Source organism: Nilaparvata lugens, chromosome 2 (assembly GCF_014356525.2).
Source record: "Nilaparvata lugens isolate BPH chromosome 2, ASM1435652v1, whole genome shotgun sequence".
Classification (NCBI taxonomy): Eukaryota; Metazoa; Arthropoda; class Insecta; order Hemiptera; family Delphacidae; genus Nilaparvata; species Nilaparvata lugens.
Window position 1 is genome coordinate 92,378,411 of NC_052505.1, and position 26,134 is coordinate 92,404,544.

A 26,134-nucleotide genomic window follows, 5' to 3' on the forward strand; every position below is an offset into this window, starting at 1 on the left:
CCAGTTATAAGAAGGATTTGTTCACAATAAAAAAATAGGATGTGAGAATATTCATAATAAACCATTGAACTAGTAATAGTGTTTTTACTATGTACTTATTTGAAATTAACAAGAATAAATAATTAGCAAGCCAAGTTTAGAGGTTTGAGACATTCCTTATATCACTTACCATTTATTCCTGAAGCATGACAAAAAAAAACAAACTTATTTAGATATTTATATTATGAGAACTGTATGAAAAGTCGGTACTTTACTAATAGTAAACCTATTCACTAATGATGGAATGCCAAAATTATGTGACTTTTTCATCTTGTTACATTTTTTTGAAATTTTGTGATTCTTATCTCAACAATTAGTTATTGGATTTGAATTCAAGAAGACAGCAGGGGCCCACCTGAATACAGCATGATCGAGAGCTTTTAATTTTAATAAGATTTTATTTTAGAACTCCTTCTCATGCTACCACCAATAGGAGTTATAAAGGAGTTTTTTCCATTCATATTTTCAGCCCATAGTAGGATTTATGTTATAAAGTCAGCACCTGATTAAGATAGGTTTTCTATCCTTCTCCGTCTTTAGACCAACTCTATCCTTTTCCAACTCAGCATCGCTGCTAAATCGTTGTTACGACATCAAGGTAGATGAATAAACTACTGTAGTAGAAGTTCTAGCCTAATCTCAATTGGGAAAATTTAATATTGGATGGTAAAAAAATATATTTCTTTGTCAATATAATATATTTGGAATATCTTCTTCTTTAGCTTCAATCATTTTATTGGTAGGCGGCTATCCATTGTTTCCTGTCCCAGAGCTGTACTTTTCAGCTGGATGTAGCTCTGGACTCTTAGTAGATCTTTGGTTACTTGCTTCAAATATTGCAGCCGGGGACTTCCACGAGCCTTTTGTCCAATTATCCAATACCTCCCTATTCTTAACGTGAATTCGTTGTGTCTAAATAAATCGCCAAGCCCAGAATACAGTCTGTCCTTTGAAATACGCAAAAGAGGTAGGTGGTTTACATCTGTACAGTCATTGGTAAGAGAAGAAACACAATTTGACAAAGATGCGGAATTGGAAAAAAATGGAGTTATCTGCTTTGTCGAAAGACAGACAAGGACAGCAAACTTATGTTGATCAGATTATGGCATTAAAATTTGAATTCCACTATAATAAATATGGCCTCTAAATCAACTATTCACTATTATTTTTCATCTGCTTGTTGAAGCAATCCAATAGACAATCGTTTTCTTCAGTGATATTCAGGTTATATACCTAACATCCTTGACTGTTATCGTTAACATCCATCCTATCCATGAGTGACGTTAGACAAATCAAATAGCACTATCATTTTCCAACTCTGCACTGTTGCCAAATCACTATTATTTTACGAGGATTGTTCCAGAAATAAGTTACACTAGTTTTCATAGCTGTGTAAATGATAGGATAAGCTGAAATGTTTAGAGAAATTTCTTCAGGTTTAGTGGCAATGTGTAAAATATTCATGCAGCTGCCATGATTCATTAGACATTTACGAGTAATCCAATATGAAGCTACCACTCACTTATATGACCAAATGAAAATTTCGTACAATATTGAAATAGGTTTTCCAACGGAAAATAATTAGCTCACCATAACATAACGGGAAAATGCTAAAATTTTGTGTAGTGTGTATTGCTAAATTCAGCGTTTGGAGAGAGTTCCTAATGAATATTGTCAAGCGTAGGGGCGAGGTCACACGAAGCGTTTTTCAGACGAATCAACAGGGCAGGAAACTCTCCCATTGTCTGTTTGGGTTGCCGTCATTCGGGAATCAGCTGATGACCAGAAATCGGAGAGCTCCTGCCCTGCTTACTCGTCTGAAAATGCCTGAAAAATCGCTTCGTCTGGCTTGGCCCTAAGGTGTCTTCGGACATCTTCGAGAATGTTTGGTGCGTGTTACGTGAATGGACGGCTACTTGGTTGTTCGTTGTGTAGTTTTATTCTTACTTCAACAGAGGATTGGAACAAACGAGAAGCAATTAATTGACCGTTATCGTCGTCATCATACACACTAGACAAAACTGTGGACAATTTCAGTGGCACTCCAGTTAAAAAACAGATTACGCTACGAACTTATCATTTGGTGGTAGAGGTGAGTGGTAGCTCTAACCATTTATTTATTTTATTTATTAGATAGAGCGAACAATACAATAGTCGGAATAGAAAAAACAGGCTATTGCCCAAAACTTCTTCAATTTCCTGATTTTGTCACAAATCGTCCAAATATTATGTAGGTTATGTTCACTTCAATTTCAACACCAAATCTTCAATCTGAAACTATGAATCAGAATAAAACAAAGAATTGCAAATTTAGATAAATTGATAATGAAACTTCCATTAAAACAGAAACCAAACTTCAAATATTCACAAAATATAGAATAAAATCACTTAAATTTTGAGCTCGAAAATATCACTTTCACTTTCACAACCATATTGGATAGATCATCCTAACTGATGAATGAATCATGGCAGCCATATTAAAATTTAACAGCATTGTCATTAAACCTGGAAGAAAGTTTCCTGAAAATTTCAGCCTTTTCCTGCGATGTACAGAATTATAAAAAATAATGTTAATTTATTCTGGAACGATCCTCCTTTTTTATATCAGCTTGTTTGAGCATTCACTATGATTATTTTCTATAAAAAAGTTTGAATAGTTTCATAACTGACCAAGAACAACTACAGCAGCAGCACCAGCAGAGACAGCACTGCTTGCGTTGTGGTCCGTTGGGGGCGCCCCCGTTACCGTTGGTTGGCCCCCCGTTGGTGGCCCCCGTGGCCCCGGGGGCAGTCTTCATCGGCTGGGGCCGGCGGCGCACCTCACCGCCCCCACCTCCCCCGCCGCCCCCAACGCCAACGCCACCCCCACACTCACTAGGCACCGACACTGCCACTGCACTCGACATCTATAACAAACAACAAACACACTATTACATTACTGAGATTTATAATCATTTTTATTTCGAGATTTGAAAATAGCATGATTGTTCGAGACTGATTGTGTTCATGTAAAAAGGTATAAAAAAGGTATTATTAATTTCTGAAATAACTTAACAATTTAAGTAGACTTTACCAGAGATAAAGTCTACTTTGCGCCAGTGAAACTTACTTATTTGAAAGGCCAATACAAAAAAAGTACTCTAGATATTGTTTTAATCTCTTTTTTACATTAGAATACAATATCTCAATTTTTTGTTCATGCAGTCTTAAAAATGACATCAGACCAATGGCGACCTCCATTGAGCATACACTGGTGAAGTCGATTTTTGAAATTTTGTTGCAATATATCAATCGGTATGTTGGCAATGGCGTCGTGAATGTTGTTCTTGAGGTGTGCTATGGTCCGTGGTCGTTCGACATAAAACAGAGATTTCAGATAACCCCATAAAAAATCGCATTTAGGAAACGCATGTGGGAATGAGCTTTGTCACTAAAATATATGACCGCGTTTTCATGCAAGTTGTCAACCAGCATATCACATGCATTTTGACGGGCAACAAAATCGCGTTCAGTCAATTCTTGAACAGCAGCCAATTTATAGGGATGAAGTTGAAGGTCTTCATGGAAAATTCGTCAAACAGTGGAGTCAGAATTAGCCATAGCAGCTGCGTGTTTGCGAGCCGAACGCCGGGGAGAACGCACAACTGACTGCCTTACTCTTTTGATATTTTCTGGAGTTCTGATGGTTCGTTGAAGTCCATTTCTGGGTTTAGCGACACTTCCAGACTCCTAAAATGAGTTAACCCACGACAGATCGAGCCATGGCCAGGAACGAGTCTGTGGGGAGGAATTTCAAATCGAGCGAGGAAGGTGATCGAGCATTAGAAAAGAAGCTCTCAACTGCGAAGGCCCGCTGCTCTCTAGACCGGAGCATGATGGCTATTTACTTGAGGAAGGATAAACTTGAGAACTTCTCCATCCAGATGCACCCCCTCCTGCCCCTCTACACGACCAATTCAACGCACGGGATTTTTTTCAAATGAGTAAGTTTCTCTGGCGCACTTTGTACATTTTTTAGGTTCATTTATTCAAAATACAATCACGAAAAATCATAAACAGAGTGAGGCATATGTAAGGAAGCAGCTCAATACTACTGTTAAAAAAATAATAATTTGACAAAAGGTTTGATAGGGGAACTTATTCGAATTGAAAAAAAAACTACAAGCCTACTGAGAGCAACAGGCTTAGCAAAAAACTGCTCTTCTCCAAAATTTTAGGAGATTGATCTTCTTCTTCTTCTTCTTCTTCTACGGTAATTACTAAATTACGTTAATTTAGTCCTAAATTACCTACAGTCAAAGAATCATTAAAATAGTTTTAAAAGGCTTGAATTCAATCTTGTATTATATACTGAGCTGCTTCATCATGTTTTTAAACTCTGTAGACTAATTATTTGACAATTATTATTGATCATATTTAATGAGAAAATACTATACTATTGAACGAGGATATCTGTTTATATGTTTATCTATATGTGACCGGATCTCGAAAACGGCTCTAACGATTCTCACGAAATTTGGAACAAAGTAGGTTTATGATATGAAAATTCGATTGCACTAGGTCTCGACCCTTGGATAACTCGCTGAAGGACATTAGAAGGATAAATACGTCTTTGGAAAACCAGCTAAAAATTTTGTCATCTGTCGATACCGTAATGGAAGTGAGTGAGCGAGTGCATGTGTGGGTTATTCCTCTGCTGATCTCACAAGAGAAAGTCCAAAATAGTAACTAGATGCTGTTAGAGTAGAATAGTAAATACCATATTAACAAAAAATATTGTAGCAAACTTAGTATATCATTCTAAATGGAATTCATAGTATATCTATTCGTAATTGATTATGTGTTTGTTTTTTGAAGTGTGAATAAATTGTTATTTTGATTATTAGTGATAGTAGCTTAACCTAGATTTTGATTTGGAATGTAGTATAAATTTAAAAAGGGACAGTTTTGGCACAGCCTACTATAGATAGAGTAACTTACTTATCTAAAGTAAGCCATGGTTTTGGGCATAAGCCAGTTGTGCCTCCTCATATAACTGTAAAAAATGATTGTACGACTGAAAAAAATTAATAAATAAATATAAACTATAAATTCAATCTTTCTTACAAATTATCTATGCTTTTACACTCCAGAGCGAAGCTCGGTCCCCCGATATTATATTAAGCGAGCAATTTCTGTATATTTGTTTATATTTTTATATTTGGTTATCTGGTTATTTTTATATCTGGTTATTTATGTTCAACGGATCTCGAAAACGGCTCCAACGATTTTCACGAAATTTGGAACATAGTAGGTTTATGATATAAAAATTCGATTGCACTAGGTCTCATCCTAGGAAAAACTCGCTGAACGACATTAAATGGATAATTCATCCTTGGCTGAAACAGCTGAGACTTTCGTCGTCTTTGGATAGTAAGAAGTGAGCGAGTGATTCTGAGGAAAATCAAAATATCGCATCCCCGAAATTCAAAAGCTGACGTATAGCCAGCTTTAAAATACGATCATTTAAAATAATTTTGTGTCCTGTTTATCAATAAATAAAAATAACGAGCGAAGTTCGGTCCCCCGATATTATAAATAAATTACAAACTCATAAAAAGTAATATGTCACTCAGTGACTAAAGCATGCTTTAGGTAGCTTTGAGCCAACATATAACTTATAGAATGAAACAGATACTTTTGCAATTCAACCACTTATCCATAGATACATGTATCACTACAAGATTGTGGTTCACTTCGAGCTGTCAGCAGTGGTTAAATGGTAACGATTGGTGTTATCTATGAGAAATGATGACAGTATGAATTGAATCTTACCCTATGGTTAACATGGTTCGGCTACATAACTTTCAAGCCCAATCCCTCAACACAAGCTATGTAACAGGGGAACATACATTCATAAGCATGTATACTACCAGCCAATATCCATCAAAGCCATGTCATTGATATTGTGCTAAAGTTTTGATATAACAAACAATTAATCACTGGGAACAAAGGTGGTCTGATATGTATGGGATGTTGTACAGAGAGATGCAGAGAGCGAGAGAGTGTGTGTGTGTGTTTGAGAGAATCAGTGAGTGAGGGGGATAAGATGAAAACATATAAACGTATATAAGGATAATATGGAAAGCTGCTGTATACATATAGGCTGTAAAGCTATTGGAAATTGCTCTGACACGTTGTTTAATGGTCAGGGGGTGAGGGATGCTTGAGGAAAGGTACACTGCGTCAAACAAAAAACCCAAAAAGCTGGACGGGGGACTGCATGTAGAGAGTTGTGGTGTGTGGGGGGGGCTGTTAAAATGAGGTCATACAAAGATGTTTAGCCAGGGCTTCTCTCCTGTGGAAAGGGTGGTTCCTGTAGGCCTTGTAAGATTCACGTAGGGGATGATATTCAAGTCACTGGAAATGATAGGACGGAATAGTTGCCACGTTCATTCTTCTACCGCCTTCTATAGTAGATTAGCTGTTTTTCAAGTTATCTGTTATTCAAGTAAAAAGTTAGCAAATTTTATCAAGATTTCAAGGATACCTAATTTATTAAGATTTGTCAAAGAATAACAGAGAAACTATTTCTTTTCGTACTGCATGAATGCACAAACAAGATCATCTGAAAAAAATTGTAAAATCAGCTGTATGGCCATATGGAGCCATACCGAGTTTCAAAGCTTCACCTTTAATACAATTGGAATTAGAAATTTGATATCCTATTATATTAAACAATTAATTTCTGTATGTCTGTTTATATTTTTATATCTGGTTATTTTTATATTTTTATATTATTGTGTTATCTGGTTATTTATGTTCAACGAATCTCGAAAACGGCTCTAACGATTTTCACGAAATTTGGAACACAGTAGGTTTATGAAATAAAAATTCGATTGCACCAGGTTTCATCCTTGGGAAAACTCTCTGAACGACATTAAAAAGATAATTCATCCTTGGTTGAAACAGCTGTGGATAGTAAAAAAGTGAGTGAGCGAGTGAGTATGTGAAAAATCAAAATATCGCATCCTCGAAATTCATAAGATGACATATTATAGTCAGCTGTGAAATAAACACGATCATTCTAGTGAATTGTGTTTTGTTTATCAATAAATAAAAATATCCAGCGAAGCTCGGTGCCCCGCTTTGATGTTTAAATGGTGAACAGTGGCCATGCATGCAGTAAGAAAAGATATAATTTCTCTGTTATTCTTTGACCAATCTTAATGAATAAGGTATCCTTCAAATCTTGATGCAATTTGCTAACTCTTTTGTCTCTTGTGAATTCTCTGTTAAGTGAACGGTTTTCGTGAAATTTGCCATCAAAAATTAAAATGGCCGCCATTTTGAATATGTACATCAAATTTTTTTTATTATTTTTCAAAGTTGAGTCTTTATAGCATAAATATTCATGCAGCATTTCAGATCAATACAACATTTCGTTCTTGAGATAAAAATTCCCAAGTGAAAAAAAACAAATTGGCAGCTATAAGGATAACCACTGAGTTTTGGCCACTTCAAATACGACATTTGTAATCTTCTATCATCCAGGAACAATATACCCTAGAATGTTCGACACTACGTTTGAAACACTTTGAATAAGGAAACCCCCTACAAGACTACAGGCCAGTGTGTAGGAGGGAAATATTTATGATGATTAAGTTAATTCGTTCTCAAATATATTTCGTTTGACAAAAACATTCTTTTTCGTGATTTAAAAACACATAATTATTATTGATATTGAAGGTTTTGGTCGTTGAAGCCGTTGAAGGCTTACTTAATTGACCGAGTGAAGTGAGGTCTAAGATTCAAGTCGACGATTTGGCATTTCTCTTAATGTTTAAAATGTTTGAATGTTTATATGTTGCGCATTTACGGCGAAACGCGGTAACAGATTCTCATGAAATTTGACAGGTATGTTCCTTTTTAAATTGCGCGTCGACGTATATACACGGTTTTTGGAAATTTTGCATTTCAAGGATAATATAAAAGGAAAAAGGAGCCTCCTTCATACGTCAATATTAGAGTAAAAATCGGACTATACAATTATTCATCATAAATCAGCTGTCGAGTTGATTATAAATTGTATGCCATGACGCATGCAATTTAATATCTCAATGTAACTTGGTAAAAAATCAACAGCTGTGTAGACTATAAAATGGATGCCTCATTGCATGCCTCATTGAATGCAATTTTTATGCTCTATTAAATAGGATGCAAAGAACTTATAACAGCTTGTCTGGGAGCCTAGATTACTGTCTTCCTAGATGACGGTTTTCTTGCGCTAAATTAAATCTTGTGTAAGCATGATCTGATCAAATAAAAAGTTGGTGTATCAGTGTGGATGTGCTTATGGTTTGGGACATCGTTCAGTTATAGATGTTATTTATTCTATTGATAAAATTTTTGTTCATTATTTGTTATTATATTCTTCAATTTTCATGAATTTTTAATTCCCAATTTGTTTTATTTTCACTTTTTCCATAAGTATATGAATTCTTTGTATTTTTAATTTTTGAATTAGGTGGTATTTTTGTTGTTTGTATTATTTATTATTGCATAAGGTCGTATTATTTTTTCTTTTTTCATTTGTATCTGTACAATTTTCATTGTTAAGGAGACATATTTGGGAAAACCCGTTGTCTCCATTATGAATAAATAAATAAATAAATGAACTATTGTTTGCATCCAATTAATAATTAAAATAACATAGTATTGTCTCTCGAAATTTCTCTGCTTTGAACTTGGGCTGTCCTGATGCCAGTATGTCTTGAAGGAGATTAGCTTTTGATGTTAGTATTTTTGATACACCAACCCCAACAGCCATTAGCCGTTTTCACACCGATATCTCGCCGACACGACATACAGACAGGATTTACTCTGATGGACAGTATAAGGAGAGGCTGCGGTTTATATCTGCAGAGGTCTACTGTTCACAGAACTACTAGTTATTGAGATTGAATGTTTTGGACGTTGAAGCCGTTGAAGGCATACTTAATAAAAGTAGGCTAGTAATTGAAAAACTAGTAATTCAAGTGCAAAAGATGGATTCCTACATATTATCAGTATCAGTGTCCGTGACTGGATCAGTGAAAATATTATTGCAATGAGACTATCTCCACTCAGGCCGCCCGAGCTAGTATGAATCGTCCCATTAGAAGTCATGGGAAGTATATTTCACTTATACGGTACGAACACTGATAGACTACTGATATATGGGAATCAACCTCTATACAGAACAATAGAATTTTATTCATCAAGATACATCCGAAAATTCGAAAAAGTAGGACAAAGAAAGTGTATTTTTTTATCATAACTTCTACTGATTAAGGAAATTTTTTTGAAATATTTAATTTATTGGGAGTTTGCAACTGGAAAAGGTGGGCGGAGGATCGGGAGAGATGGAAAGGCTTTGTGAGGGAGGCCAAGGGTTGTAGCGACCTGTAGAGCTGAGGAGTAGTAGTAGTATTCCATTTATTGACACGGAAAATATTACACTGTGTCGACTACTACTTGAATGACATAACAGTGATTGTATGAGAGTTGACAAAAAGTAGCAATATAATCGCGATAGGAATCGCGATAGAACTAGTGAGCCTCTCGGACTGAAGAAATCGCTCAAAATGCTGATGTTGATCTGTCAGCTGTTCCATTAAAACCTCCGATTAGAATAGATTAACAATAATATTCCATAATATAACTTTCACATGATCTTTTCCTCCCGTGATTATTGGTTCTATCTACAGCAATGGTCGCCAAACTTATGAGCATGTGAGCTAGAATAGCATTTATAAATCTTCTAGTGAGCTACCAAAGGATATTAGACTGAAGAAAGTTCGGTAGGCAAAGTGAAATTTTCACACATTTATTGCCTGTGAAGATACATTTCTAGTGTTGAAATCTGCTTATCTCATAGCAAAAAGTATAACAAAATTTGAAATGTACATTTCAATGAGAGCAGTGGAACTCTTTTTGGTCATCAAGTATTTGATATAGCCGCCATTCTGATGCTGTTTCCCAAATGTTCATCAGTCCTATATAGATTTTTATGAATTTCATACTTGAAAAAGATGCTTCATACAAGTAAGTACAGCTGAACATGGCTTTCAACCTCAATGCAACTTGAATAATATTGGATATTTTTCTTTATGAACTTGATGCCAAATATTTCCAGTTGTAGAAAGTTATCTGAGAGACAGATCATTTTGAAAATCCACAAATTCCATTTCAACTGAAGCCTGATCTTCACCAAAATGTTGCCACAACACAAGCTGCAAAATCTTCTGCATAGATCTCCACAAAAGAGAGTTGATGAACTGGACCATATTTGATATGCTTTTAAAATCTTGAAATCGTTGATTTGAAAATCCACAAATTCCATTTCAACTGAAGCCTGATCTTCACCAAAATGTTGCCACAACACAAGCTGCAAAATCTTCTGCATAGATCTCCACAAAAGAGAGTTGATGAATTGGACCATATTTGATATGCTTTTAAAATCTTGAAATCGTTGATCAAACTGTTGTTTCAAGTCTGAAAGAATCGTAACGAATTCTTTATTATTGCTGCGGTGCTGTGGAGGATTTTTCTCGCCATTGATTTTCTTCAGACTGGGAAAGTATTTATATTCATAAAGGACGACTTTACTTGCTCAAGTATTTCTGTGAGCTACCAAAAACTACCCCACGAGCTACCGGTAGCTCGCGATCGACTTTTTGGCGACCACTGATCTATAGCATAAATGATAAATATACAATGAATACTGTGTAAGTATCTTTCCTTTCCTTATAAAGGAGTAAGTCGATCTTATTGTCCAACGAATTCGAACTGTTTTATGGGTCAAAGAATGTGTGTTGAAAGTTTAAAGTTTATTGATGAAAGCATTCAAAAGTTATCGTCGAACATTTGGGAAGCAAATGACTATAGTTTCGCACTTATAAGCTATCGATTAGATTAGTCATGGTTTGTACGCCTGAAACTCCCTCTGGAAGGGTGACCACTTGTAGAGCCGACTTCTCCAAATGTCGGGAGCTGAAAGAAATAGCTTCCCAGTGATTCGGAGCCTATCTAAGTTTTCAGGTTCACTCATATCTCTTCATCATCCGTTATTAATGTTATTAATCAACAATTAATAACAAGACAAATTAAGGAAAATTCCCAGTATAGTTTAAATGACCAGATTCATTTCAACCAATACAACACTACCGTACGAATTTAGTTTTATTATAACATTGTAAACTATACTTTGATACATTGATCAATAATTTTTTCCATTTACATATTTGTTATTTCATCTTTCACTTGTTTTCTTGGTTTTTATTTTGTACTGAAAGTAAATTTTGTTATCATGACGAGTCTGTTGCTTAAGCCGCCATTTTGTGACACCGTTTAGTGGGAGGAGACTGTCTAGCTGGACCAATGGCAGGCGTTCATGCCCTTGACCAATAGCAGTACTCGCCTACTAGTATAGATTCTGCTGCTCTTGTATTTAGTTTTAGTTTATCAGAAATTGACAATGGTGTAATAACCGGAACCGGTCTTTTTAAGTATCAATAAATCAGTGGTTTTTTGACAATTTCTCAGCCTTTTTCATTTAATATGAATAATTACCACAAGATAAACTTCTCAACTACACAAAAAAAATAAATGCTCCCAATGCTCATGCAATGATAACAGTTTGAAGTGAATGTCAGTCACTAAATCAATGAAGATGATACACGAAGCCTACAGCTCCAATCTTCGTATTATATTCAAGATGCCAGTTGCATAAAAAGACTTAAGTTTTAATCGTGATTAATTTCACGAGAACCAATATTAAATTTATTTATTTAATTATTTATTTATTTATTTATTTATTTATTTATTTATTTATTTATTTATTTATTATTTATTTATTTATTTATTTATTTATTTATTTATTTATTTATTTATTTATTTATTTATTTATTTATTTATTCATTTATTTAATACAGTTGCTTTTTTAGGAAATTATCCTACAGCAGGTTGGCATTATTACTTTCCTTGCCCTATTACTATAGGTAAGGAAAGTATTCTTTCCGAAAAAATTAAGGTACCCCAATTTATAAATTTCTATCTGTTTGAAGGTCCCCTGAGACCAAAAAGGTGGTTTTTGGGTATTGGTCTGTATGTGTGTGTGTATGAGTGTATGTGCGTCTGTGTACACGATATCTCATCTCCCAATTAACTTGAAATTTGGAACTCAAGGTCATTACACTATAAAAATCCGACACGAACTTTCTCGATCGAATGCAATTTAAGATGGCGGTTAAAATGAATAAAATGTTGTCAAAAACAGGGTTTTTCGCAATTTTCTCGAAAACGGATCCAACGATTTTGTTGAAAAATTTTGTAAAAATTCCAACGATTTTGTAAAAATTCTAGGAGCTCCGTCCCATCCATGCAAAGTTTGATTTTAGATTGCCAATTATCAGGCGTTGGGTACAATTTAAACAAAAAATTCCAAATGAAAAAGATTGAGCATGAGAATCTCTACAATTAATGTTCAGCAACATTTTCACCTAGAATTCAAAATAAGCTCGAAATCCGAGAAAATGTTATTATTCCAATTGCAAACTGTTGGCAACTGTTGATTCTATTAAATCATTCACTATGAAGGGATAGCAAACTTCGTGTGTCTCCAGCGTTATTGTCCTGTCAGCAGCTGGCTTGGATCTTTGAATAGTAGACTTGAGATGCGCGGGAACACTAGCGTCAGGTGATAAATTTTCATAACGGCAAGGAAAGTTGTGTGAGTGCGCCACACCAGATTTTTTACAAATTTCAATTACAAAATCAAACAAATCATGACAAAAAATATTGATCACATGCTAAACAAGAGAGTTTATGAGAATATTATCAATAATTCCAAGGATATTACATTCATTGCAGTACAATCAAGAGAAAAAACCATAGTTCCTCAAATCATTAATTGCACTTCAGACAGTCAAGTCTACATTGGTCCATCTTACTCGTTCAATCAGAATGAGCGAATTTTCAAGCACTGCTCCACAAAAGTTGATAGGATCTTCATATCCCGCGTCGTTAGTGTGACGTAATTATTGTGGATCACGTTGCTCGAATCTACTTTTTCAAATGCCGGAACTCTGCCAATGAGCCATGCTCGCGGTACTGCATACTGTGGGCATGAGAATACACATAGCACATGCTCGACTGACTCCAGCTGTTGCAAGTTTCAGATGGAACACAACTGAACGGCTCTGATCTTATGGATGTTGCCCATGCTTGTGTCGTTTCGTGGGCTTTTTTTTCGAAAAAGCCTTCTCTGATTGGTTCTCGTGAAATTAATCACGATTAAAATTGATTCTGCTTTTTTACAACCGGGTGAAGGTATATTATGGAACTAGCCGTCAGGCTCGCTTCGCTCGCCATATGCGTGTAGCCAGGGGGCTTCGCCCCCTGGACCCCCGACTGGATAGTCCAAAAATGAGATCAGCGGGCTCGCTTCGCTCGCCTGCATGTAGACCTCAGCGGAACCTCTTTACCGAATTCTAGACCCCCGACTGGATTGTCCAAAAATGAGATCAGCTGGCACGCTTCGCTCGCCTGCATGTAGTCCTCAACGGAACATCTGTACCGTATTTGAACGTATTATGCCAATTTGATCTCGAAAAACACCTGTTACTATATCGGCGTATCTTTGGCGAGCAAAATTCTTCCACCTGAGTTAAACCAGTCTACTGAATTTTTTTAAATATATTTCCATCAATTATTGAAAAAGGTGAGGAAATGCAGAAAAGCTGAGAAAACGCTAATTTTGGCTAATTGGTATTTTGGAGGTCCTGGATGAATGCATTTCAATCTTCAACTTGGTGCCAACCTAACAAAGTCAACTCAACTTAATGCCAACCTGACAAAATTTTTAATTTAGTTACCAGAACAACTGTTTCGAAGAGGTACTCTCTCTAGATTATAGTTCTACATTAACATATGGTATGGACATTTCAATAATAATTTTAAGATATTGGAATAAGAATATACATGCTAAAAGAACTTTGAACCCTTAAAAACCACCCTTAGAGTTAAAATATCGCCAAAAGATTCATTAGTGCGCCTCTAAAGGGCCAACTGAACATACCTACCAAATTTGAAAGTTTTTGGTCCGGTAGATTTTTAGTTCTGCGAGAGAGTGAGTCAGTCAGTGAGTGAGAGAGTGAGTGCCATTTCGCTTTTATATATATAGATAAACTGCATATCTAGTGTGTCAGTTCTTCAATCAGCTGTTCCCATTCACAAAACTTTGGAAGAGAACCTAGGGACTAGTTGCACAAAAGCCTGTTCAATTTTAATGTTGGTTAAATGCCAACCAACCAATCAGAACCAATTAGAGACAGATTTCTGTGATTGGTTGTCATGGAATCACGATAAGAATTCAACAGGTTTTTGTGCAACTAGTCCCTTGGTTCTCTTCCAAAGTTTCAAATCGCAAAAACAAACTCCCGCCAAAAAACTCTACCCAATCTCAACAGCTGAGTGAATGAGAGCGTGACAGTGTGTTAGAAAGCGATAGTAATTGACTACCTACATTTTCATGAGAGATTTAGATTTTAGAAAGAAACAAAAATTAGCAGGGAGTGACAAGTGAGTAAGACATAAAACTAGAAATTTTAGAAGACAAAGATAGATGCTATGAGTTAGCGTTCAGAATAAAAGTATGAAGGAGAGAAATGGGATTGAATATGAAAGAAAGTATGTGAGATTAGAGATGGAAAGAGAGAGTAAGAACGAGAGAGAGAGATAGAGTGAGTGAGAGAGAGTGAGAGTTAGCAGCCAGCCGACAGTGTATTGATCCATTAATGGTTGGCGGGTCTAGCAGCTGAGTGTGAAAAGCATGCACCTTATAGCCCTAAAACTTCACTCGACATTTCCTCAATATATGTCCACTTGCATCGACATTACTATTAGGTCAAGGCTCATCATTTCCAGCATTAAGGACCCATCACTTAAAACTGGTCATAGAAATTGATCGTTTTCACAGTTATAAAATATTTGATATGAGTATTAACACAAATTTAGTGAGGTGGGGAATCAAATCTATGATAAAAGTTCGAAAAAGTATCCTTCATTATTATCACAACAGAACTTCAACTCTTTAAGAGCCATTAAAGGGTGCTTCATAATTTTATTGTGTTTCAATAGTTATTTCAGTAGCCGAAAAAAGTGAATATTTGTTCAAATCTATATATAGATTAACTTATATATAGATGAGAGATAGAGATATAGAGATATAGAGAGAGATGACTGATATAGATGATAGATTTAACTTATATATATAGATGAGGCCATCTTAAACAGTGTTATGCTAATGGAAGGGGATTTAAATTGTATTGTATCGGTTTTTTTTCCAAAAGCACATGGGTGAGGGGTCTATTCCTCACAGTAGATGGAGGAGTGGTAAGGAAAGAGGATTTATTACAGATTTATTTATTTCACAGATACAGTCAATTTATAAACAAAACAAAATCATAATAAACCTATGCATGAACCGAAGCCTGTGTGCAGGAATGAGTTGCATCATCACCTGACTGTAGCCGACAAAAGTAAATCATTGACCGAGCGAAGTGAGGTCTAAGATTCAAGTCGACGGATTGGCATTTCTCTTAATGTTTAAATGTTTAAATGTTTAAATGTTTAAATGTTTAAATGTTTGAATGTTTAAATGTTAAATGTTTAAATGTTTGAATGTTTAAATGTTTAAATGTGAAATGTTAAATGTTTAAATGTTAATGTTTAAATGTTTAAATGTTTAAATTTTAATGTTTAAATGTTTAATGTTTAAATGTTTAAATGTTTAAATGTTTAAATGTTTAATGTTTAAATGTTTAAATGTTTAAATGTTTAAATGTTTAAATGTTTAAATGTTTAATGTTAAATGTTTAAATGTTTAAATGTTTAAATGTTTAAATGTTGAATGTTTTAAATGTTTAAATGTTTAAATGTTTAAATGTTTAAATGTTTAAATGTTTAAATGTTTAAATGTTTAAATGTTTAAATGTTTAAATGTTTAAATGTTTAAATGTTTAAATGTTTAAATGTTTAAATGTTTAAATGTTTAAATGTTTAAATGTTTAAATGTTTAAATGTTTAAATGTTTAAATGTTAAATGTTTAATGTTTAAATGTTTAAATGTTTAAATGTTTAAATGTTTAATGTTTAAATGTTTAAATGTTTAAATGTTTAAATGTTTAAATGTTTAAATGTTTAAATGTTTAAATGTTTAAATGTTTAAATGTTTAAATGTTTAAATGTTTAAATGTTTAATGTTTAAATGTTAATTTAAATGTTTAATGTTTAATTTTAAATGTTTAAATGTTTAAATGTTTAAATGTTTAAATGTTTAATGTTTAAATGTTTAAATGTTTAAATGTTTAAATGTTTAAATGTTTAAATGTTTAAATGTTTAAATGTTTAAATGTTAAATGTTTAAATGTTTAAATGTTTAAATGTTTAAATTTTAAATGTTTAAATGTTTAAATGTTTAAATGTTTAAATGTTTAAATGTTTAAATGTTTAAATGTTTAAATGTTTAAATATTTAAAGGTTTAAATGTTTAAATGTTTAAATGTTTAAATGTTTAAATGTTTAAATGTTTAAATGTTTAAATGTTTAAATGTTTAAATGTTTAAATGTTTAAATGTTTAAATGTTTAAATGTTTAAATGTTTAAATGTGTAAATGTTCAATTTGAATGTTTAAAAATTTAAACATTTGAACATTAAGAGAAATGCCAATCCGTCGACTTGAATCTTAGACCTCACTTCGCTCGGTCAATGATTTACTTTTGTCGGCTAACAAGTGATTACACAGATGTGTGGAGAAGCCAGTCTATTGCTGTATTTCCATAAGGTCTATAGTTTCAATCAGGTACTTGTGGATGAGAATACTGCGTGAGGTCTACTGTTCACAGAACTACTAGTACATAATATTTGATACGTAAGTAGCTATTCAAAGGATGATTCATAAATAAAACTCAAAATGAGAATAACCCTTAAGATTCAATATGTATTTAAAAGCGAATCAAGAACGATAATGAGGGAAATGAATTGAATGAATAAGTAGAAAAATGATCGATGGAAGTGTAAGGTGTTAATTATGGTAAAGAAGACTTGAGAGGAGAAAGAGGTGGAGAGGAGCAGGAGGAGGTCAATATGGGAGGAGGAGAAAAGGGAATAGGACGAGGACAATATTTATAAAATCCAGATGAGGAAAATTGATAAGCAATCACCCCTCAGTGAAATTTGTGCTAGCCAAAACCACTTTCACAAAATTGAGGAAAATTCATGCCTCCTAGCCGATTTACCTTTTCCCTTCAAATTAGAATATTCCATCACAGGATATGTACATAATTACAAAACTTGTGAGACCTCACATATACCTGATTGCATTTTCACGTGATGCAATTGAGCAACAAATTGTGTGCTAGTCCAGATTCCTGCCTGTGAACACACAGCTCCCAGGACAACATGTATTCCGCTATGAAAAATTCATTCAAGATTAAACCAAAAATGATACTAAACTGAGAGAATAACCTTTTGCTATTACTCGTAGAGAATTACTTGTTGCTATAACATGTTTTCCGCTTCTCTGATTAAATCTTGTGGCATTCAACTGTAATTTAATCACCGTTAAAAATTAACTGACTCTTGGGCGACCGGGTCTATAAGTGGATGAAAATCGAGAAGAATCAACTAAACAGAACACAGTAAATAAAACAGGAAAGGCTTGTAGTTTGAAAGTCAGTCATCCGGAGTTCAAAATCAGAATAATTTAGATTATTCAGATGATAAGCTTAGCAATGAGAGAGGAGGGTTGCATACTAGTAGTTCTGTGAACAGTAGACCTCACGCAGTATTCTCATCCACAAGTACCTGATTGAAACTATAGACCTTATGGAAATACAGCAATTTATAGACTGGCTTCTCCACACATCTATGTAATCACTTGTCAGCTGCTTTATGATGAATAATTCTATAGTCTGATTTTTACTCTAATATTGGCGTATGGAAGAGGCTCCTTTTTCCTTTTATATTATCCTTGAAATGCAAAATATCCAAAAACCTTTTATATAGGTCGACGCGCAATTAAAAAAGGAACATACCTGTCAAATTTCATGAAAATCTATTACCGCGTTCCGCCGTAAATGCGCAACATAAAACATATAAACATTTCAACATTTAAACATTAAGAGAAATGCCAAACCGTCGACTTGAATCTTAGACCTCATTTCGCTCGGTCAATTATGAGATATCAGTAATTGAAACACTGATCAATATAACTGAATCAATGAAAGAGCAGGAATTTTCAAGTCAACAGTCCGACAGTGAGAGAATTTAAACAACTACATGATAGCTCATGACAGAACACAAAATTGATTTGTAAACAACTATAATCATTTGGAATCAATATAATCAATGAGAGAATAATATTAAAAATTGGAAGAAATGCATTCCGAGATTGATTCAGGTATTTAGATTATAGTTCTTGCACTATATATCGTTTTCTAGCGTCAAAAATAATCATTGTTAGTAATAGAAATCATTATTTGATGAAGCTTATTAACTTATTGACTACATAATTTTTCCCAATCGATGAGAGGAGAGTGATTATGTAGATTCAAAGCTACACAATACTATTCCAAAAGCATGAAATTGACCAGATATATGGTCATAGATCAGAGCTACTAGCCATTTAGAGAATAATTGAAGAGATATAAGAATAAAAAAACTGATAATGAGATACTAGAAACAGTGAATGAACTCTATCAATAACCAAGTAATGTAATTGAAAAGCACAGAGATATTGCAGGATTAAATACATAGGATATGAATACAGAAAGTGGAAATTCAAGGAAGCCATTTTGTTGTTTAAAAGTCCAAGTAAAAACTTAGTAATATAATTAGAAAGCAGAGATATTGCAGGCTCAAATACACGCAATATTAGTACAGAAATTGAAAATGCAATGCCTATCTCGAAGAAGCTATTTTGTTGTTTAAATATCACCCTATGTCCGGAAAGCTAAACTCAACCAATAACAATCGAGCCAATGAGAAAGCAGAGATTCGATCAACCAATACTTTACTTTATGTGGCTCTACAGTCCTGGGTGGACTTTGGCCTCCTCTACATAATGCCTCCAAACTTCTCTCTCCTGGGCTCTTCGTCGCCAGTCTGCCACTCCTAGCACCCGAAGATCGCCCAGGACGTCATTCAGCCATCTCCTCCTTGGTCTTCCTCTTCTCCTTGTCCCCATCATCATCTCATCCATCATCTTCAATGGGACTCTCTCTTCACCCATCCTTGCCACATGACCCAGCCATTCTATACGTTTTGCCTTTATGGACCGTACAATGTTTTCTTGCCCAATGGCTTCATCAATCTCACTATTATACCTGGCTCTCCAATTCCCATCATCCCATTTTGGTCCCCAAATCCTTTTGACCAATTTTCTTTCAAATGAGCTCAGTGCTCTCTCATCCTTGCTCAAAATTATCCATGTCTCCGATCCGTATGTCACAATGGACTTTATTAACGTCCTGTACATTTTTTCTTTTGTTTTACGCGAAATGAGTCTGCTCTTGAAAATTTTTTGGTTTGCATAATATGCACGGTTGCCCATCATGATCCTGTCATATATTTCATTACTCGTTCTATTATCACCAGTTAGCATTACCCCAAGGTATTTGAACTTACTAACGCCTTCTATTTCACAACCATCTGATATTTTTCAAGTTATTTACCTGTCTCCTCTGCTCATTTGCTGACATTCTCATGTACTCGATCAAACCAATAGGAGTTCAGTAACCGAAACTTCAAGCAATCACATGCTAACATAATGAAGAGCTGCTTCATTTTAAATCAAAAGTCAGCCAATGGCTATTCAATAACAGAGTATTTGACCAATCACAACCGGCCAATGAGAGAACAGAGATTTTGAGTCGAGAAAAATCTTTAATGCGATCGCTGGTCCTTCAAGTATGTACAAATGTCCAAGTCAAATTTCTCTTTGAAATTGTTTTATTTCTCCACAGAAGATGAGTACAACTTGTTCGGTATTATTCGAAATGAACTTGTGAAGATGTGTACAGATATACGCGCCTCGAACATGAGCAATTCACTTTCAATCAGCTGATGCCAAGCTTTTTTTATCTGTATCTTACCGTTTCTGTAAAAATACAGATATAGTCAGCTGATTAAAAGTGAATTGCTCATTTTCGCGGCGCGTATATCTGTACGCACCTTGAGATGGAAAATTGAATTTTACATGATTTTATAATGTGAGACCCATTAATGGGACCCATATTAGTAGGCTACATACATCACTAATCATAATAATAAAATCCTGAGAGACTACTTAAGTAGAAACATATTATTTTTGCAATCTTGAGTCTCATTGAAGTTCAATTTTCTTCCAATCCTTCAATCCTGAAAGTATTTTTCAATTTAAGTATATCATTTTAAACAGATCTGTCTCTTGAATTAGAAATTTGAGAAAGTTACAATCTAGCGAACTATTGGCTGTAGGATCAGGTCTCAACTCATTTTATTCAGACTAAAGGCACAGTTAGCTTGACAGCTCTTATTAATGGCTTAATAAGTTAATGTATATCAGACGGATTACTAAACAGATTTATCGGTGACGGTAATATCTTCAAGGAAGTAGAGTATAGTTAAAGTAAGCTATGTGAGTTATATGGGAGGTTGTGGATCTATATTATTAGTCTTTTGGGGTTATATTTAAGTACGGTGGTACTATCCTTTTGCGACCTATCCTTGTAGATTAATAGTATTATTCTCAATTTCAATAAATAAATTCGTATGGCTTTTGTTGGTGGGGAGTTCCCTTTCGGGAATGTTCCACCGCCTGAATATATAATTTAAGCCGTCAATGGGCCTTACGACTGTCATACTTCAGCCGGGACCGACAGTTTAACGTGCCCATCCGATAACACGGGAGTGATCTGGTTAAAAAACTTTTGGTAATGAGAGGGGTTCGAACCCGGGATCTCTATGCTGCTACGCAAGCACTCTATCCACTAGACCACGGATCACTCCTTAATAAAGAGATCAATTTCAATAATATACTATTAGTCCAGGCAATGAATGCTCAAAAAAGGTATGGAGGGAAAAGTTTGGAGCACAATTTTTGACCCCGCAGCTCTTTTAAGGATAGTAAGGGGGTAAACATATAAAAATTCCTCACTCCTACCCCCTGTGCTAAGGGGGTGAGGGTGGTTTGAAAGAACCAAATTTTGGTGTTTGTCACATATCTTGAACAATATGCATATTTCGGATATTTTTGTCAGATACAGAATTGAAGCTTAGAAATTAGCCTACAAATTTCATCATTAACATTTTTCCATATATCTCAAAGTTTTCTAGGTATGAGCTCTCGAAGATGTCACAATTTGAAGAAAAACCCTTCCGGCTCCGATTATTTATCTTTTTGGCTTTATAACTTTTTAACGATTGATTGAAAAAAGAATTGAGAATTTCACACTCAAACTCAAGCTGCTATAACAATTGATGAAAATGATAAAATGATAAAATAATAAATCAAATTGAAGAGAATTTTATGCTCTACATATGAACGTTCAGTACATATTTTTTCGATGCATTGTTGTTGAGCAATAAGTCCTGAAAGTTGAGAAAATTGTATGAAAAAGTGTCATTTCAAAGATTTTACACTTTGAAAAGTGAATATCTTGACAACTAGAAGAGATATCACAAAACTTGTAGGAAATTTATCTAGCTTCATTTTTGCTTAGTCATTCATGTCGCTGAAGTAATTTGTTTCCAAGATACATGCATGTAAGCCGGAAATGATAAAAACGCAACTTTTAAACCACCCTCATCCTTTAAGCACCAAGTGGTAGGGATGAGGACTTTTGATATGTTCACCTTGTAAGTAGTCCTAAATAAGCTGCGAAGTCAAATATTGTGCTCCAAACATTCCCTCCAAATTCCCCTGTCAATTGATTTATTGTTGTTAAACTGAAGATATTACACTCAACACTATAACGGCTGCAAAAATCGTGGAGAGATGCATGAAATAATACATGAAATTGAAGATAATATAATGCTCTATGAGCTTATGATTAGCACGGATTTTTTCAATCAGTCGTTAAAAAGTTATAAGGCCAAAAAGATGAAAAATCGGAGCCGGAAGGGTTTTTCTTCAAAATGTGACATCTTCGAGAGCTCATACCTAGAAAACTATGAGAGATATAGAAAAATGTTACAAATGGAACTTGTAGGCTAATTTGTAAGCTTCAATTTTGAATATGATAAAAATTTCCGAAATACGCATATTGTTTGAGATATGTGCAAATCACCAAAATATAGTACTTTCAAACCACCCCCACCACTTTAGCACAGGGGGTAGGAGTAAGGGACTTTTGATATGTTTACCCTCTTACTGTCCTCAAAAGAGCTGCGGGGTCAAAAATTGTGTTCCAAACTTTTCCCTCTATAATTTTTTGTTGACTGGACTATATTATAACAATATCATGTGATCTGTTTTGCTGATGTCAGATTTCCCTAGCTTTACTATTTCATTAATTATTTGCTTTACTATTTCATTAATTATTTGCCAAACATTAAAAAGTCATCTAGACATCCACCTTCATTTTCCCAATGATACTGACTAGGCTACTACTCACAGGAAATAGAAGTTCAGGAAAGTATTTTTGCGGCTATGCGTATCCAATATTCCAGTCATTTTTGTGTACCTGAAAAAATATCAAACATTAGAGTGGGAATTTCGGATAAATTGTTAAATCATTAGAAGATCAAAGAAAACGTTCAGAAAGAGGGAATATCATAAGTACAGTATGGTACTGAACATAGCGCGATTTTTTTTTATCTTGGCTTGGAGTGGAAACATAGTGGAGCAGCCAAGGAAGTTAAGTAGTCTACTTTCAGTCTATCCATGGGTTGATAAGTAAATGTGAATTACAGATTACTAGTAAGTCTATACTGTCTAATATAGTCAATTTCATTCGTGAAGGTAATAAGGAGAAAGGTGGTTCGATCTTCAGGAAGTTACTGAGGGACCCACTAGCAATAAAAATCATACATGATTTTGAAAAGCCATTCTATAATATCCTCTAGGGCACATAGTTGTCACACTTTTACCCTCCACTCCAACAATTGATCGCTACAATTTGACAGACGTCAATGGGACTCAACTTCCAACAACTCTATTATTTCTCTCTTATCACATTAGCGAAGCATCAATATTAAACTGAAAAATGAACAGGACAACGAGTGTTGAGTGAGTCAACAAATGGCACATGTCTTTATCACCCCTTCTTCTTTATTAATTTATCGATCTGCCTCAGCAAGGGTGGAGGAGAGAGGGTAGTATTGAGCTGAAACTCCCACACACGATTTGGGAAGGAATTTGTATCCCTCGAGAATATTGGAAAATCGTCTTCATATTGGTGGAAACACTCATTTATTATAAAATGTTTGAGATACTAGTTTTGGTCGCTACACCGTTATCAAGGGATTCAAACTCAGGAAACTCAGTGATTTCTCCAATATCAAGACGTTTTATTCAATATTGGAGAAATCACTTATTTGTTATATGTTTCAGTAACTAGTTATGGTAGCTACACCGTTATAAATGTAATTCAGTATATCCTATACTATTAAACGAGTAGCTTCTGTTTAGATGTTTGGATGTTTAGATGTTTATATGTTTGTATTTCACTGAATCTCGAAAACGGCTGTAACGATTCTCATGAAATTCAGAGCATAATAGGTTTATAATATAAAGATTCGATTGCATTAGGTCTCATCCCTGGGAAAACTCGCTGATGGACATTAAAAGGATAATTATTATTCATCCTTGGAAGAACAGCTGATAATAATTATTTCGTCGTCTGTTGGTGATGGAAGTGAGTGAGCGAGTTCATGTGTGTGGGACTGTGTCAAAATTATGACTCAGCTGTTGAACTTTTGTGATCATTTAATCAGGTATTTAGTGCCGGTTGCAAAAAAGCCGGGTTATTTTCAATCCTGATCAATTCCAGTAGATCCATCTTTTTTAATGGTCTTCTCTGATTTGGTTCACGTGAAGTTAATCAGGATTAGAATTTAACCAGCTTTTGTGCAACCGGGCCTTTGTGAGGGAAATTTTTGCATTCCTCTGGGAATTAATCTCAATTTACTGTGATAAGATAGAAAATTTCTGTATGAACAATGAATGTTATTATAATTTCTTCTTTCGTAATAAATTTTTTATGCTTTTATACTCCAGAGGAAGCTCGGACCCCGATATTCTATATAATAAGAGTGAGAAGGGTTGTGTTTGTTCGCATCAAAATATGTCAACCTGTGCATTGCATACAGGAAAAACATGAGTGATTAAGGTCTCCAAATTTTAGATCTCGAATATTACACTTCTTCTGTAGTCCCTTGAAACGTCCATATAGCACATATATATTTATAATGTAGTACACCCCGATTTCTAGTACAGACCTCGTAGAGTTCATTTTTACTTTCCTTGCCTTATTACCATAGGTAAGGAAAGTATTGCTTTCCGAAAAAAATTAAGGTACCCCAATTTCTAAATTTCTATACGTTTCAAGGTCCCCTGAGTCCAAAAAAGTGGTTTTTGGGTATTGGTCTGTATGTGTGTGTGTGTGTGTGTGTGTGTATGAGTGTATGTGCGTCTGTGTACACGATATATCATCACCCAATTAACGGAATGACTTGAAATTTGGAACTTAAGGTCCTTAAAATATAAGGATCCGACACAAACAATTCGATAAAATGCAATTTTCAAGATGACGGCTAAAATGAAGAAAATGTTGTCAAAAACAGGGGTTTTCCCCGGTTTTCTCGGAAACGGCTCCAACGATTTCGATCAATTTTATACCTAATATTGTCATTGATAAGCTCTATCAACTGCCACAAGTCCCATATCTGTAAAAATTCAGGAGCTCCGCCCCATCTATGCAAAGTTTGATTTTAGATTCCCAATTATCAGGCTTCAGATACAATTTAAACCAAATATCCCGAGTGGAAAAGATTGAGCATCAAAAATTAAGCCTGAAATTCAAAATAAGCTCGAAATTTGAGAAAATGTGATTATTCAATAATTGCAAACTGTTGTCAACTGTTGATTCTATTAAATGATTCACTATGAAGAGATAGCAGACCTCGTATGTCCCCAGCGTTATTGTCCATTCACCAGCTGGCTCAGATCCTTGTTTATAAGTAGACTTGAGATGCGCGTGAGCACTAGCGGTGATCAATTTTCATAACGGCAAGGAAAGTTGTGTGAGTGCGCCACACCAGATTTCTGTTTTTCATATATATAAATTAGGATTTTACAGTACTCTACTGTCTTCCTTCTTTTAGCCGAGTCCTCCATCCTTGTCTGTCTTCCCACTCACCATCTCTTAAATTCCTCATTACCATAGCCTCATCCACTTCATTCCTCCAAGACCTTCTAGGTCTTTCTCTCCTCCTCCGCCCCAGCGGACTCCAATCTGTCACTATTCCAATCCACTTACTGGCACTAGCTCTTCTGGCATGACCATACCACATCAACCTCTTGTCTTCTATGAATTTCATTATATCAGACTCCACCTTCATTCTGTCCCTGATCACCTCATTCCTCACTTTATCCATTCTGGTCAAAGCACAGCACCTTCTCCAAAACTCCATTTCGACAGCTTTTATTTTAATTTTTGTTTTCTTATTTGTCACCCACACTTCTGCACCATATGTCATTACACTTCTCACGATGGTATTGAATATCCTGTGCTTAGTTTTCTTAAGGATATTTCTACCCCATAAGATTGGGTGCAGCTGCCTTATGCGACTTCTTGTCTGTGCCAATCTTATCTTTATTTCTTCCTCTGTATCGCCACTTTGCGTGATAGTAAACCCAAGGTATTTGAATTTTTCTGCTCCTTTTATCTCAGTATTGTCATCAATGGTTAAATTTTGTGTTGAATTCCCATTTGTCTGCAAATACTCCGTCTTGTCTATATTTATCTCCAGACCAGCCTTTTTATACTCTTCCTTAAGTTTCCTCATCATAAAGCTTAGGTCTTCCTCATC

At 34.8% G+C, this 26,134-nt stretch overlaps 1 protein-coding gene across 1 annotated transcript in view; it reads right to left on the minus strand.

The window, feature by feature from the left end:
- Window positions 1–931: 931 nt before the first annotated feature.
- The window catches only part of LOC120349722 (regulator of G-protein signaling 19-like), a 76,696-nt gene continuing 51,493 nt past the window's right edge, over window positions 932–26,134 (minus strand). The window contains exons 2-3 of the mRNA XM_039420259.1: window positions 2,710–2,945; window positions 932–986 (exon numbers count right to left, since the gene is read on the minus strand). Coding sequence (XP_039276193.1) covers window positions 932–986; window positions 2,710–2,945 — 291 coding nt within the window. The remainder of the gene's footprint in view (window positions 987–2,709; window positions 2,946–26,134) is intronic.